General features: G+C 41.3%; 1 protein-coding gene across 2 annotated transcripts in view; it reads right to left on the bottom strand.

Annotated features, from left to right (window-relative positions):
- The window catches only part of MFSD12 (major facilitator superfamily domain containing 12), a 239,387-nt gene that overhangs the window by 111,057 nt on the left and 111,446 nt on the right, over nucleotides 1-16,884 (bottom strand). For both annotated transcript variants that reach the window (XM_088450834.1, XM_088450835.1), the window contains exons 6-7: nucleotides 15,124-15,216; nucleotides 7,346-7,516 (exon numbers count right to left, since the gene is read on the bottom strand). In XM_088450834.1, coding sequence (XP_088306960.1) covers nucleotides 7,346-7,516; nucleotides 15,124-15,216 — 264 coding nt within the window. The remainder of the gene's footprint in view (nucleotides 1-7,345; nucleotides 7,517-15,123; nucleotides 15,217-16,884) is intronic.

Here is a 16,884-nt window from a genome sequence, read left to right on the forward strand (position 1 = left end):
AATTGTCCAACTGTATCTGTAAGGGTCTGAAAAGATCCTGTGCCTGAACCAAAACACGAAAGACTGCTGGCAGCTCTAGCACATTGACTGACAACATCCTCTCTTCCAGAGACCAAACCGCCTGGAACTGTGACCCTAGAACCACTGCACCCCATCCCTGGAGACTGGCATCCATAGTTACTAGAGTCCATTCCCATGGAGAAAATTGACAACCTCTGGACAGGTTGCGAGTGCAGAGCCACCAACCCAGGGATTGGCGCACCTCTACAGACAGGGGAAAAAAAACAGTCGATCTAGACAGGGATCTCCTCCAGCGCTGAAGAATGAAATGCTGAAGGGGCGTTTGCCTGGAAGCATTCAAACATGGCCACCATCTTACCCAATAGCTGCATGCTATAGAGATAAAAGAATGTGCACCAGGGACCGCAAGTCCCTGATCTTGTGCTCAGGCAGAAAAACCTGCTGAGACACAGTGTTGAACAGAAGGCCCAAAAAAATTCTTAGTGTGTTAACCCGGACACGATTGGCGGCCATACTATATTAGGGGCGCCAGTGCAACTCCTACCCACACTGCCTTGAAAAAGCCTGTTGCTCGAAACGCATTGGCAGTGGAAGGGAGTTGTGTGGTGGAGGTTCCCATTCATTCCAGGAGTTGCTAAATTGGATGCTGGGTCAGAGATTATCTGGAAACCTCGATCCACAGAATAAATTTCTATATGAGTCTGAAATATGGACTTCTGGTAAAGTTTGCACTCCTATACCATCGTATATTGATTATTTGTCTAAGTAGACAGTATATAATATATTATATGTGTGTTGATGAATATATTTCTTGAAACTGTATCACACGATTGGGGGGTCATTGTCCCCTTTTTCCTATATATCTTTCATATATATTGAATATTCCCCATCATGAAGGGCGTGTGGAAGAAGAAACAAAAAGTATTATTCTAATATATTTTATATATTTTTTTTTTCATCCTCATAATTCCTTAGATGAGCATTTTTTTTTTATTTATACGCCAAGGTCCCACCTAAATTTATATTATTTTATTGTAATGATCCGTCACTCCTACGGGTGCCAGGGCGACATGACCACATAGTCATATGCCCTCTGAACTGACCCGCTCTTTGACATCCTGCCGTAAAACTGGTGGGCAGAGGCTGAAAGCTACCAGAGTACAAAAAGGGCCGATACCTAGAAGTCCTAGAGCGGGAAGTAAGAACTTGAGGAAACTGGCTTATTCCTCCAGTCACCGGAGCGAGAATTTGTTCCAGCTCTGGACCAAAGATTGAGCTGTAAAGGAAATTCCTCCAAAATTCTCTTGGAATAGCTAACGTTCTTCTGGTTGATATACCTGCCAGAAGAGAAATAGTGTTTAAAGACACATGACTCACATAAATTGAAGTCTGTTTCTGGTTGTCCACCAGGGTAAGGATATCGAAGAATCTGCACCTGACTGAATAGCTACTGCTAATTGGTCTGACCAGGCTTCTATGGCCTTGGTAGCCCAGGCCCCTGCCAACACCGGACCTGTTAATGAAAACCAGGATTTGAGCAGGTGCTCACACTTACGGTCCGTAGCATCCTTCAGTGTGGCGACAGTAGCCATTGGAAGAACTGTAGTCTTTGCTAAACGTGCAATCGGTGCACCCACTGTTGGAGGTACCTCCCATGGAGCCATATCTTACTCAGCAAAAGGATATGTAAATTTAAATCCAGCTGGAAGCTTAACACCTTTATCTGGCTTAGCCCAGGATTAAAAGAAATAAAAAATATAACTGCGCTGGCAAATGACAGTATGAAATAAATTGAATAGGTAAAAAGAATAATGTACCAATTAAAATAATGGTGAAACATAGGTTAAATACAAACAAACAACATATAAACAATACCATAAAAACATGAAATGGATCAATAAAATAGCTGATGTATAGATGATGATGGTGGTTATGCTGAATTGAAAATTCACTGGGAGGGCAGTCACTGCACAAAAAAGTTCCAGAATGTCAGGTTAGAATACAACACATCTAGCTGATTGTAGCTGTATATTGTAATGTTGTAACCAATTGACCTGCAATTGGATTATCCTAACAAGCATATATTATCTATTTATGTTGTAACAATCTGGCTTTTATGTACAAAATAATGTCTTTATATCTACAGCCAACAGATTGTGTGCACAAATGTCTATTTATATTCCTATTTTAATATATGTGTACATATACGTGCACATGTATTATATATATATATATATATATATATATACACATACATACAATGTACTTGAAATCACAGACGGCACTCGGAGGCTAATCATCAGAACCCTCAAACGAGGGACTTTATTCAGTCAGTCTGTAGACGTTTCGGGGTCTTCCACCCCTTCCTCAGGACAACAAGATAACATACAAACACCAAATTTATACATGACCCTAAATGGCGCCATCTCCACCTGGGCTCCGCTCCGTGGCCGTCCTTCCGGTCACGGCAATTCAGCAGGAACCGGAAATTACGTCATGCGACCGGGTCCCAGAGTCATGGCAATCATAAACACCAATGTTATCAATGTGGTCAAATTGTCAGTTAAAAACACTGCCCATTCAGGGCATACAATAAATTAGAAGGTGTCAAACCTCTGTGCCATGATTAGGGACAGAGATCATGTGTACAAATAGCATAACAAGGTGCCACACATATTAAACGGGACATTTAAATATACCCCATCCCTCAAACAACCATCATTAAAAACCCACATACAATAACACGGCATTACATAAATAAATACATGTCAAAAGTACATAACATGGACCACACCTTAATTAGTATATAAATCTCCCATCTGGAAACCCTGTCATAGTTTATACAGTACCACCATTACCTATCATACTACAAAAATTAAGCACTGTTGCCATCTAGTGGCCAAACATATTTCATTATCTCATTTTAAGACATTATATAGAATTGATTGAACCATAAAAAATCCATCAGGCATACTTCTAACATACAACATCTGGGTGTGTTAATATCCTGGATCATTACCTAATATATAAAACACCACATGTGTATAAACATTAATATACATAAATATAAGATCTATCCCCAAAGGGGTGTAGAAAATATGAGTTTATAATATTACAAAAAAACTAATAAACATAAACCAACTACTACCACCATAACCTAAATAAATCCGACACTCCATCTACCAAAAATATATATGTGTATATAAAAAAGAAAAAAATTTTTTTTTACAGAAAATGTTTCAAAAAAATCCCAAAATATCTATGTGAACGTGATAAAACACCAAAATCCATATATCATAAATCATTAAAAAATAATCATTAAAAAATAATCAAACATCAATCTCCCAGACAAGCCTGCATCAATGGATATCATATCTAAATCACATATGTATACCGCAACTCTATTACCATTTACATTAGTTAATATAGAACAATACATCTTCTTTCTGTTTCTATACCGATATCGCCTTCTAGTGGCCAACGAAATTACTTATCCCCCACTCACCTATAACGTAAACTACAACAACCCTCTCTCTATTTATCCGATTATAGGTGAGTGGGGGATAAGTAATTTCGTTGGCCACTAGAAGGCGATATTGGTATAGAAACAGAAAGAAGATGTATTGTTCTATATTAACTAAAGTAAATGGTAATAGAGTTGCGGTATACATATGTGATTTATTATTATTATCCTTTATTTATATGGCGCCACAAAGGTTCCGCAGCGCCTTACACAGTACATAAATGAGCACACAAGAAAACAGTTAATAGTAATACAAAACAATGTAGGACAAGGACATGGTTTATAAACATAGCTGCATAACAAGCAGCAGGACATGAGCAACCAGGTGTTAGGTGCCATTGTGGGGAGTTAGGAGTAAATTATACTATAAGTAGGGGAAGGAGAAGCACGTGAGGGATGAGGGCCCTGCTCGTTAGAGCTTACATTCTAAAGGGGAAGGGCAGACAGACAGGGGCGACACAGATGGGGTAGATAGTGAGGAAGGAGCATGGAGCAGTGGGTTAGGATATGTACTGCGGTATGTGTGTGTTTAAGATAACCTGATGTTATGTCAAGATTAAGTCCTTCATACATCTATCCCTATGACAGAAAATAGATTTTGTTTATGTGTTATTCACATGAGAGATGTACAAAATAAAGTTGTAGCACTTTAATTATTGTGTGTTACATTTTAGCATCTACATACATCCTGATAAAAAATGGATATATTATGGGACTGTCCCGCCATCCTAATACAGTAGTGACTACTTTAATCCCAGCTGCTGGATGCTATGCCATGCTCCAGTGAGTGCGTGCGTCTCACATGCTAGGCCCACCCACAAATGGGTGCAGCCATGCCCAACATGTTGTGGTCCCACAGGATGTTGCAGTACCCGGGCCCAGAATTGCTTTTGGTAGCCCTGGAGGCAGAACCAGGTAGGCATAGTGGTGGGATAGCAAGGCCATGGAGGGAGGGAGGTGGTTGAAAATGGAGGAACAGTAATGGCGGGGGAAAAGAAGCAGAGGGTTGGAAAGCAGCCTGATGAGAGAAAAAAGGGGGAACAGCAAGCATAGGAGACAAGAGGGGGAGGATAGGGATAGATAAAGTAGAGGATTATGTGGGCACTGATTAAGGGGGGTGTTTGAAGTAAGAGTGTTCATGCTATGGACGAGGTAATAAGTGAGATGAAAACTGGAGTGGAGGCTGTGTGATGTAGAGACAGTGTGGATTAAAGTTGTTAAATGTTCAAAAATAGAGATAAAAGAACAGTGCTGCTAATGTAAATGTACTGTAAATGTAAAGCACTTTGAGTCCTTTAGGAGAAAAGCGCTATATAAATAAAATTATTATTATTAATATTATAATGTATGAGTGCAGCTCCGAAAGTGATATATAAAGAGAGGTGTGTGAGTAATGGGTGCAGGAATTAGTTATTAAATAAATGATTAAAGTGGATAGATGTGACGCAATGGGAAAAGGCAATACATACAAGAATTTATGTAGTATGAGGGCAAAATTACAATGTACCAAGCCGATCCAGTCCGAAGTGTTATGTCCAAGCAGTGAGTGTAGTATGGAGTTTCCTGGATAATCCTGAAGCAGAAGATGTTGATTTTGGTAATTCACATAAATAAGTTGCTTGTTGTCGTTCAGAAAGTGTTCTGGTTTTCAGTTTGTTTTCCTCCAGTTTATCTCCGGCGTAACTCCGACTTAGTATTGTCATATTGTAATTACACTTATAATCACACACTTTTCATCTAACACAGCCTACGTCTATGCAGCCTTAGTGAGCACTAATAACTAAAGTTATGATATGATATGATAGCCATTGATGCAGGCTTGTCTGGGAGATTGATGTTTGATTATTTTTGAATGATTTATGATATATGGATTTTGGTGTTTTATCACGTTCACATAGATATCTTGGGATTTTTTTGAAACATTTTCTGTAAAAAAATTTTTTTTTATATATACACATATATTTTTGGTAGATGGAGTGTCGGATTTATTTAGGTTATGGTGGTAGTAGTTGGTTTATGTTTATTAGTTTTTTTGTAATATTATAAACTCAGATTTTCTACACCCCTTCTGGATAGATCTTATATTTATGTATATTAATGTTTATACACATGTGGTGTTTTATATATTAGGTAATGATCCAGGATATTAACACACCAAGATGTTGTATGTTAGAAGTATGCCTGATGGATTTTTTATGGTTCAATCAATTCTATATAATGTCTTAAAATGAGATAATGAAATATGTTTGGCCACTAGATGGCAACAGTGCTTAATTTTTGTAGTATGATAGGTAATGGTGGTACTGTATAAACTATGACAGGGTTTCCAGATGGGAGATTTATATACTAATTATGGTGTGGTCCATGTTATGTATTTTTGACATGTATTTATTTATGTAATACCGTGTTATTGTATGTGGGTTTTTAATGATGGTTGTTTGAGGGATGGGGTATATTTAAATGTCCCGTTTAATATGTGTGGCACCTTGTTATGCTATTTGTACACATGATCTCTGTCCCTAATCATGGCACAGAGGTTTGACATCTTCTAATTTATTGTATGCCCTGAATGGGCAGTGTTTTTAACTGACAATTTGACCACATTGATAACATTGGTGTTTATGGTTGCCATGACTCCGGGACCCGGTCGCGTGACGTCACTTCCGGTTCCTGCTGAATTGCCGTGACCGGAAGGACGGCCACGGAGCGGAGCCCAGGTGGAGATGGCGCCATTTAGGGGTAAGTGATCATGTATAAATTTGGTGTTTGCATGTTGTATGTTATCTTGTTGTCCTGAGGAAGGGGTGGAAGACCCCGAAACGTCGACAGACTGACTGAATAAAGTCCCTCGTTTGAGGGTTCTGATGATTAGCCTCCGAGTGCCGCCTGTGATTTCAAGTACATTGTGTATTGGGGGTGCTGTCCCCCTGGAGGGCACCGGAGCAAGGTGGGACTATTGGTCCAATAACACGGAGTGAGGGAGTGCCGGAGTACCGTTTCTCTATAAATAAATATATATATATATATATATATGTTTTGATATATTTCCCTTGATTTGCACCAATGTATAGATAATAAACATATAATGATAATAGACTACTAATGAAGAAAATCATGATTTATCAGTCGTGGTAATCAATTTTGTGTGATTGGATCTATTAAGTTCCCTATTTAAGACCAAGGATACTACTATGGGCATTCAGCTTGTTTGTATTTAACCTATGTTTCACCATTATTTTAATCAATTCTACCAGCTACTTGCTGCACCAAATCAAAAGGCTATGCCAGCCACATCAATTCTGCCAGCTACTAGCTGCATCAATTCAACAAGCTAAACCAGCCACATCAATTCTACAGACTGTACCAGCCGCATTATTTCACCAGCGGCAATTGCCATATCTGTACCACCAGTGCTACATTAGCCGCACCTATACCACCAGTGCTACATTAGCTGCATCTCAGCTACTTGCTCTTGTTGGTGTTGTATTTTATTCTGGTACTTCTGGGAGATCTGTGTAAACCCCTACTACTTCGAGCTTAAGTCCAGGCAGCCGCCTAAGTACCGGTGAACGTTCCTAGTTCTAAGGGAACAACGGGTGGTTATTAGTGGCAGAAGATCTCGTCCATTGAGTTCTAGGGGTTTACGCAGGGTATACTAGGAAAACCGTAACAGTATACATGTGTGAAAAGGCCACAATTGGGTTTTTTGCAGTCCAGATCTCACCTCTAGTGAAAAACAGTAAAATATTTCACAGGCAACACTCTAGTAAAAGTACAAAGTAAGTATTCAGATATACCTACCGAGTGAGGTCCAATGAGATCAGCAGTCATAGATAGGGAAGTAACCAAGATTGTCGCAGACCCTGAACCCAAAATTACAGCAGCTCCATAGATAGCCTCTTCAAGATTTGGATCAAGTGCCACCCAGGCAGAGAAAACTGCAATGGCTAAGAGACCTATGAAATAGGTTATCTAGAGAGGAGGAAGAAAGAGAAAGAGAAAGAGAGAGAGAATGAATATACATATCTGCATCGGCTCGGCACTCCTCACTCCAGTGATCAGCGTGCCTCTGTGCCCTCCTTGGTAGAGAACTATAGTAGAGAGATTAGGCGGCACTGGAGGACTCAATCCATTTTAATGATAAATTTAAACCAACGTTTCAGGGCGCCGCCCTTTGTCAAGGTCGTACATGACCTTGACAAAAGGGCGGTAGCCCTGGAACGTTGGTTGAAATTTATCATTAAAATGGATTGAGTCCTCTAGTGCTGCCTAATCGCTCTACTATATATATATATATATATATATATATATATATATATATATATATATATACACACACATATATACAGTGCTCGAAGTGGTAATTTAGAGGTGGGGGTATGAAGATTGAATCTCCCCCCCCCCCCATGGGCCCCTGCTTCCATATCATCCCGTTGTACTTCTAACCCCCCCAAGCCCCCCCCCCTCACACTTCTCCCTGCCTGCTCCCCTCTCTCACACCCTGCCCTTACTGATTCCCTCTCTCTTTCACCCCCTATAATGGTTAGCCTGCCTCCCTCTGTCTGCCCCTCTCTCTATTCCCTCTCTCACACCCTCCCCTAATTCTCTCTTACCTGCGCTGCTGGAGTGGAGCCAGCGGGATCCTCGGGTCTTCACTGCAGTTTATCTGGCGGCCCTGTGAGCCAATGAGAAGCTGACATTTGGCAGCTTCTCATTGGATGGCAGCTGCGATCCCTGCGATTGGCTGGCGGCCGCGAGTCCCGTGATTGGCTGGCGGCTGCGAGCCTCGTGATTGGCTGGCAACCGCCCGGTGAGTGGTGCTGACAGTGCAGCCGGGACCAGGTACTTTGTCCCGGCTACATGTCAGCGCCTCCGCTGCCCCGATAGAGATGTGTCCCCTGCGGGACACATCTCTATACATTGCCGCTGCTGTTCCAGCGCTGGGATCCCATACTGGATCCCAGCGCTGGTGCATTCACTTCTGCATCTAAAATGAAGTGGGGCCGGGAAGTGGCGGTATGTCATACCGCCGTATACCGCCCCACTTCGACCACTGGATATATATATATATATATATACACACACACACACACACACATATATACATTCACACACACACACACGCACACACATATACATACATATGAGTCTCCCATATCCAAAATGCTTGGGACCAGGGGTATTTTGGATAACTGAATATTCCATATTTTGGAATAGTTGCATACCATAATGAAATATCTTGGAAATAGGACCCAAATATGCACACATAATGCATTTATGTATTGTTTACACCTTATACACACAGCCTGCAGGTAAATGTATACAATATATTCAATAATTTTGTGGCTCAAACAAAGATTGTGGACAGAAATTAAATTTATTTATGTTTCATATACACCTTATACACACAGCCTGAAGGTAATTTTATACAATATTTTTAATAATTTATGCCTTAGACAAAGTTTGTGTACATTGAACCATCAAAAATCAAAGGTTTCATTATCTCAGTCATGCCAAAAAAATTCTGTATTTCGGAATATTTCGTATATGGGAGACTCAACCTAATTTTATATATATATATCTATATATATTTATTGATTAAGCAGAACGAGGGCGTTTCATAGTGTATAAAAGTATTTCATAAATACATAACACGTGCATAAGTAAGGATATGCTCGTACCCAGTATAAAACAGTGTGGGCTGGTTACCACATGGTGTATATTTACATAACCAGGCAATCACTGGCATCCGCCGGGACACACAACCCATGCCACTTGCCACCGATTAAGGCCGCGGCATGCCGGGACCACGTCAAGCCACAGGAACAGGAGGTGAAACTGGGTCAAACACAGGTGACGTCATTATTATGAGAAGCGTTAGTGCGTGGGCTAGTGATGTCACCTACGTTTGACCTGGCTTCACATTCTTTTCTTATGGTTGGACTAAGAATTTATCCCCTGGTCTATTTTGGACTATACAAAACACACATATACTATATCTAACCATCTATACACACACATATCCTCTCTTTATATCCATACAAACACATTATGTCTACATACCGTACGTAGTTAGAATACCGATGCACGGGAAGCCATCTGACAGAATCCTGGCTTCGAAATCCCGACTTAGGGCGGCATTCAATTAGTTTTGCACCCGTGATAAAGTTTTGCATGCCGGACTTTTCGCCTACATCGCGTATTTTGACCAGGGAAACTTATCGTGCGCGTCCCCGCTATTCGCCCTAATCAATTCCAAAACATGCAAAAACGGCAACACGCAAAGTCAGAACAGGTGGAAAGTGGTCTCAGAATCGGGGAAATCAGCCTGAACCCCCCAAAGAGATGCAGTAACAATGGGGATCAATGTAGTAGTGCCCGATTAGCCCTAATAAAACTGTTTGTGGTACTTAAGTTGGTACAATAGCCACTAATTAGCAAAATACAGAACAAGGGAGCGCATGAAATAATCACTAAAAGATAATAAAACAATGAGAAATAGAAACAATGTCTATATAAATGCCACTGATTGTTCTCAAATTTCTGGCATAGAATTGACACTTTGATAGTGAGGCGTTCCAATTAATTTTATATTATGGCAATAGTGCCAAATAATTCACGTGCTCACTCTCCAAAGACTTAAGCTTACCATCAATGTTGATGCCCATTTGTGCAATATATGTCATAAAAAGGCTGCGGTGGGAGAACGGCCTCTGTGTATTACACTCCCCGGATGTTGACAGATTGTCCCTGCCGTTATGTATATCCAACGGTTTCATCATAAAGGTACCTTCTGATGAAACCGTTATACATAATGGAAAAATGCATTAATATCTGTTTTTGGACATTAATACCGGCTGCTGGACATTTAACTTGTGATTGGTGAGATACCTTGGATGCTGAACTGTGCATGCTTACTCACAGCACGAGCTGGGTCGCACCCCATATTACATTAGGCCATGGATGTGTTCCTTCCAGGACGGCTGCTACATTGTATTCAGGCGGGGACAATCTGTCAACATCCGGGAAGTGTAATACGCAGAGGCCATTCTCCGACCACAGCCTTTTTGTGACATACTGTATATTGCTGGGCATCAACATTGGTGGTGAGATTAAGGGTGTACATTTATCAAAGGTCGATTTGGCACTTTGAGTGATTTGAGGTGCGATTTTCATTCGATTTGTATTCGATTTTGCATTTGGGTATTTACTAAAGGCCAAATCGAATGTAAAATTGAATTTCAGATCAAATTTTAGTCAAATCGACCTCAAATCGAACATCGGGAGAACATTGGTACTTTTACATAGCCCAGGGGTGGCGGGGATAGCCCCGGGCTATCAGCCTAGGCTAGGGGTACCCTGGAGAGGGAGACCCCTTTATTGGAGGGGTCTCCAACTCCACAGGGATCCCTGGCCTGGGCTGACTAGCGGTCAGGGCTGATGCTGGGGGGCAGGGTTGATGCCGGGGGGCCTGGTGATGGGGCACCCCTGGCTGTGGCATCAGTCCCCCATTGGAAAGGGTCCAGGGCTGGTTCTGTGAATTACAGGGAGACCGTACGCAAATTTTTCCCTGTAATTCCAGAACCAGGACTGGTTCCCATAGCCCAGTGCTGGTTGAACTAAGTACAGGGAGACCCTATGCAATTTTTTCCCTGTACTTAGTCAACCAGAACTGGGTTTGAAAAGTCCGGGGCTGGTTGTGTTTTGGGGGTGGACCTCACGTCATTTTTTTTTTTAAACATTTAACTATTTGTTTGCTTTTTACAGTCAGATACATGCAGGCATCTCACTGATGTCTGCATGTAGTTGTGTGAGAACGAACTGCTCATGCTGAAAGTGGAAGCATGAAGCAGTTCTATGCTGTTGGGGTTTTGCAGTTCGGTTTGCAGTGGGATTTGCTGTTCGATTTGAACATGAACATGTCAAATCGAATTGCAAATCACTTTTCAAAACCGAATCAAATCGAAATTGTTTTGCGAATCGCAAAACAAATCGACCATTAGTAAATCTTGTAAAAAAACTAGGTTGTCACAATTCGATTTGAGTCGGTTTGAGGTGAGCTAAATCACACTTCAAATTGACCTTTAGTAAATTTACCCCCAAGTCTTTGGACAGTGAGCATGTGAATTATTTGGCACCTTTGCCATAATATCAAATTTATTGAAATTCCGCGGTTTCACTGTCTAATGGAGCATACACACGGTCAGATTTGTCAGATGAACGATTGAACGATTTTTGAATGCATTAAAATGAATGGCATCGTCCAAGTCTGACTGCAAACACAGTTTGCAAACATCAGATGTCAGATTTCGTTATCTGACCATCGGGAACGCGCATTGTTCAAATTGTTCATCTGACAGATACGTCAGATTTTCCTTCATATATGAACGATTTTTTAAATCATTACCATTCAGATCTGAAGAAAAATCTGACCGTGTGTATGCACCATAAGTGTCAATTCTATGCAGGAAATTTGAGACCAATCAGTGGCAATTATTGTCTATAGACATTGTTTCTATTTCTCATTGTTTTATTATCTTTTAGTGATTATTTCATGTTATTGTTAGGATCTGAGGCCCTCATTCAGAGCCACTCGCTAGCGGCAGTACGCTCGTTCCGAGCGATGATCGCACATCTGCGCATGCGTACGGTTTTTAGTACGCATGCGCGAACCAGTCAGTGCGGCCGAAAAACATTTGTACGCAATATAGCGAGTGCCTGCTATTTTGAGTGACAGAATGAGGCGTATGTGGGTGGTAACAGGGGATGGTGCTTGAAAACGGGGAGTGGAGATCCGTTCGCAGGCGTGCGTAAAGGTCAAAACGGGCGTTTTATGGGTGTGCATAATTAATATGGCAGCGTCAATGACCACGTCACTTGGTTTTTTTTAACTCAGAACTGCTCGCAAAATAGCGGTTGAAAAAACCAACCACAAGAATAGCGAGCAGTTCATATCCTGTTCGATGTACTCGATTAATCTAATAAATAGCGGACATGACGTATGGTGCGAGCGGCCAGGGGGTGTTTTTAAGAAATAAAAGAGCGTATGTTTTGCTCGCTCGTTCAGACTTAGAGGTGTGAACAGACTGCAATGTGCGAACGGATCATTTGCATAGCCACCCCTTGTTTTTGAACGAACGAACGCAAATGGCGAACGGCTCTGAATGAGGGCCTGAGTTTGTTGTGGACCCGGAGTGGAAATAGGAGCAGACACCTGAACAGATTTAAATTGAAAAGTGGGTCCTTTAATGGGTGAACTTGCAGACATGTACACGGATAATAAAATAAAGTCCAGAATATTAAGAAGAGGGTGATTATTAGAAACTGAAGTGAAGTATGTATAGGTAATGTCCAGGTAGTGGCAGAACAAATAAAAGTCTTTGTAATCCAAATGGTCACTGCAAGGCTGTACTGATTGAAACTGGTGAGGTGAAATCCGAAGAGGTAGTGGAGTAATTAGAATAGCAGCAGCTGATGAAACGAAGTGGAGAGTTAATGCCCCCATACATCAGAGATTGATTGCAGCAATCGTGCAATTTGCAATCGATTGTGTATAAAAATCTTTCCCTTTTTCAATCGATTGCAGAATTGCCACAATCGATTGAAAAAGGGAAAGATTTTTATACACAATCGATTGCAAATTGCACGATTGCTGCAATCAATCTCTGATGTATGGGGTCCTTTATACTGAGATGGCTCAGTGTAGAACCAGAGAGCTAGGTAAATGGAGGCAGTGTAGGTTCAGGGTTAACTGTAGACACAGGTCCTTTGGCAGGGAAAGGGTAAATAGAAGGTGCAGGATGGTTCCAGCAGGAGACTGGGAGCAGGCAGATCGGTGCAGGCTACTTGGAAGCTGGGATCCAGCAGGAGCACAGACGAGCACTCAGACAGTTTTTTCAGAAGCACAGGAACTCTCTCACAGCATACGCTGTTAAACACGTTGCACTGGCAACTATGGGAAGCACTGAACTCCCTTAAGTACCCAGTTCAGTACATATGCGCTCCCTTGTTCTGTATTTTACTAAGTTTTGTGTAGTCATAAGTGTTCCCAGCACTTTAAGTGGGAGCTGCATTATAGGTGTTAATCATTTTAATTGTGTTCACTTGGCGCCTGATTTATACATAGGTTACCTTGTATTTGTTTCTCGCCTCTAATTAGCATCTTTGCACAAGCGGTGAAGAATGGCATAAAGCAGTATTTTTTGGAGAAAATAAGTAGTCCTGGCAAATTTGGGGTACCTGAAAATGGGTGCTAGCATCTTTTAAATGTCTATAAAGTGAAGTTTTAATGAAATTGAAATTCTGCCCTCTTAAAAGCACCTGCAATCCCAAAAACACTTGACCCCTTCTTAGAGCACCCCCAGAACCTTATTTCGCTAGTTTTCGAAGTTGTCCCCACACTTTGTGCTTTTTCACCCCCAAATTCAAAGTACTTTTTTGGGGTGTACTTAAGGTTTTTTCATGAATTTGACGCAGTTGTCCATTCCCCACCTTTGCACCCAAAAACAGAAATGTTGCACTTCTTTTCTCCTGCTGTTCAGAGGCAAATCTTTTTCGCCTATTACATTGCATTGACTTTCCGTGTATGCAAAAAGCGGATGGAATTGAATACGGAGATATGTTTCAGACAGGCGAAAAGTCGCAACCGGCGATTCTTTTGACGGATCTCGGCTTTACATGTCTAATTGAATACGGGTCTTCGTACTAAAGATAGGAGTCTAAATACCAACGCATATCTTTAGTCCGAGGACGCAATCCCGAAAGACGGCTTCCCGAACGATAGTAAGTGGGGAGGGTTAGCTGTTAGCCACAGAGAGGAGGGGGGCGGGAAACAGTTAGGTTTAGGCATCCCTGGGGGGGCGACTTAGGGTTAGGCACCCCCCAGGGAGTGTTAGGGTTAGGCTAGGGGAAGAGGGGGTTAGGGACCACCGTGGGGATGTAAGGGTTAGGCCAGTGATTTTCAACCTTTTCAACTTAAGGCACACTACACAAGATTTTAAAATTGCCAAGGCACACCATCCGGCTATGCGGTGTGCGTGACCAATAAAAAAACAAACATTGGCTCCCACATAAAAATATACACACATATTTGCCTCCACAGTAACAAAACACACTACAGTTCAAGTGCACTGAGCGGACTGCAGCGGCACACTTGACAACTGCTCGCGGCACACTTGTGTGCCACGACAAAGTGGTGGAAAAACACTGGGTTAGGCACTCCCCCCCGGGAGGCTTAGTTTTAGGGTGCAGGAAGGGGGGAGTTCGGTTTAGGCCGGGGGGGGATTTAGGATTAGGCACCACCTCGTGGGGGGGGATTTAGGATTAGGCACCACCTCAGGGGTTTTAGGGATAGGCAGCCCAAAGGGAGGGTTAGGGAGGGGGAGGGAAGGGTTAGTATACTTACCTTCCCCATCGGGTTTCTGGTATTTCAGGCTTCCAGCGTCGCCATTTCTCCAGGCGACTGAACAGCCGCCGGGATTACATACCACACCCCTGCATACACGTAATTTGCCAATTGATTCATCTACTTTCTCATGTAATTGTATTAAATTGGAAATCTAGAGTGATTAAGAACTCACATTGCGACCCATCCATTTGTTGATTGGTTTCATGAGGAATGAAGAAACAAATCCACTCACATACATAACCAGCGGAATTGTGGCAATATAATTCTGTAAAACAAAGATGAAGCAGAGTAAAGATAAATGTATCTAAATATCGTCAATAGCCATTCCTTCTCCATATTAGTGTTCCCCTTCATTGACAGTTGATCACCAACCAATAAAAAACATAATATTGATGTAAATGTATTCGGTGCATTGTTGTGCTCTAGGCATTTCTTTACTATGAGTTAAGCAATGCAAATTGGATACCATACTTGGTGGGAGGCCAGCAGCTATTCAGGAGTTCAGTTATTTGGCCAACTTCAGTTTACTAAGTCAATTTGAAATATTTCCCTCTGCTGCACAAATTCCTGGAAAATACTGTGCAATCCATGCTAGGATAGAAAGGTAATGGACACATTTTTTTATTGTGGTGAGTTGTCTAGTTAGCTAAATGGTATGCCTTCCCATATTTAAATTTTTTTTTTTTAAATCAAATTTTCTCCTTTATTGAAGAATATCAATAAGAAATATCAATTATTCTACACTCAATAGAATATACATTAAAATTAATTGATCATTACATTCCAGATAAATGTTAAATAAAAAAAATAAAAAAAACAATTATGGTGAGAACTTGAATCCATGTTGTCCACTCTTACCCTATTCATACCCATATAACAAATATAAAATAAATTTTCATTATGAATAAAAATCAGCCATAGTCTAGTCAGTAGTGAGGGGAATCGGAGGGTCTGAAAACATACACCCGTTTCATACTATAGGGCAGTGGTTCCCAAACTGTGCGCCGTGGCACCGCCTATGGGGTGTCTCAGAACACTTGCAGGGGTGCCTCAGGTTGGTGGTCAAGCACCAAATCAAATTATTTATGGTCAATGTAATGTAAATATGTGGACGGACAGAAGCTGAAACCTGTCCACAACCACATGACTGAACCTAAGGATGACAGGTAAGCACAATTTACTTCACTTTACTACATTTTTAACTCCATATTACCGGGCACTTCCATAAACTGTGTAATAATTCAGCCCTATGAGAGCCACATCTAGGGCATGAATGGTCATCCATGGTCCCCATGAGGTGTCTACGATAAGGGGAAAGGTATGTCCTATGAAATATATTTAGGAAGAAATCTGCATATGATACTGCAGGGATTAATTTGATAGATGTGTTTGCAGCAACTTATCTGTGGTTAGAGATGGAAATTGGTCTCTCCATTTTGCCAGCCCTGTTTTCTGTGTATCATATTGTAAAGGAGTGCGAAGGAAAGAATAATGTAATGTATGATGGCTTTGTAGGAGGGATTTTCCGTCATCAAAAATCATCTAAAGAGTTATTACAGTCATCTGGTGAGAATACCTTGGATGGGCCGGCCACATAGTGCTGAGCTTGTAAATAAGCTAGGGGAAAGGGTCTAAGTATCAGATATTGTTCCAATGCCTGTGTAAACAATATTGGTTTCCCGGTTACACCAATCATAATCTGTCAAACAAGTTATGCCCTGTCTGTGCCACAATGTAAAAGGATAACCTGCAGTCCCATTTTGAAAATTTGGATTATTGACAAAAGAAATGGAGATACATATGGGTTCAAAGAGCGTTTATGACGCAAAATATGCCATACTTTACGGGCAGACATCAATAGTGGATTAGATTGAACCGATATGGGAATCTCACTATCATGTAAGTGCAAGAGAGAGTTTAAGCTCATACCATT

Source organism: Taudactylus pleione, unplaced genomic scaffold, assembly GCF_031769625.1.
Source record: "Taudactylus pleione unplaced genomic scaffold, aTauple2 ptg000529l, whole genome shotgun sequence".
NCBI classification, from domain to species: Eukaryota; Metazoa; Chordata; class Amphibia; order Anura; family Myobatrachidae; genus Taudactylus; species Taudactylus pleione.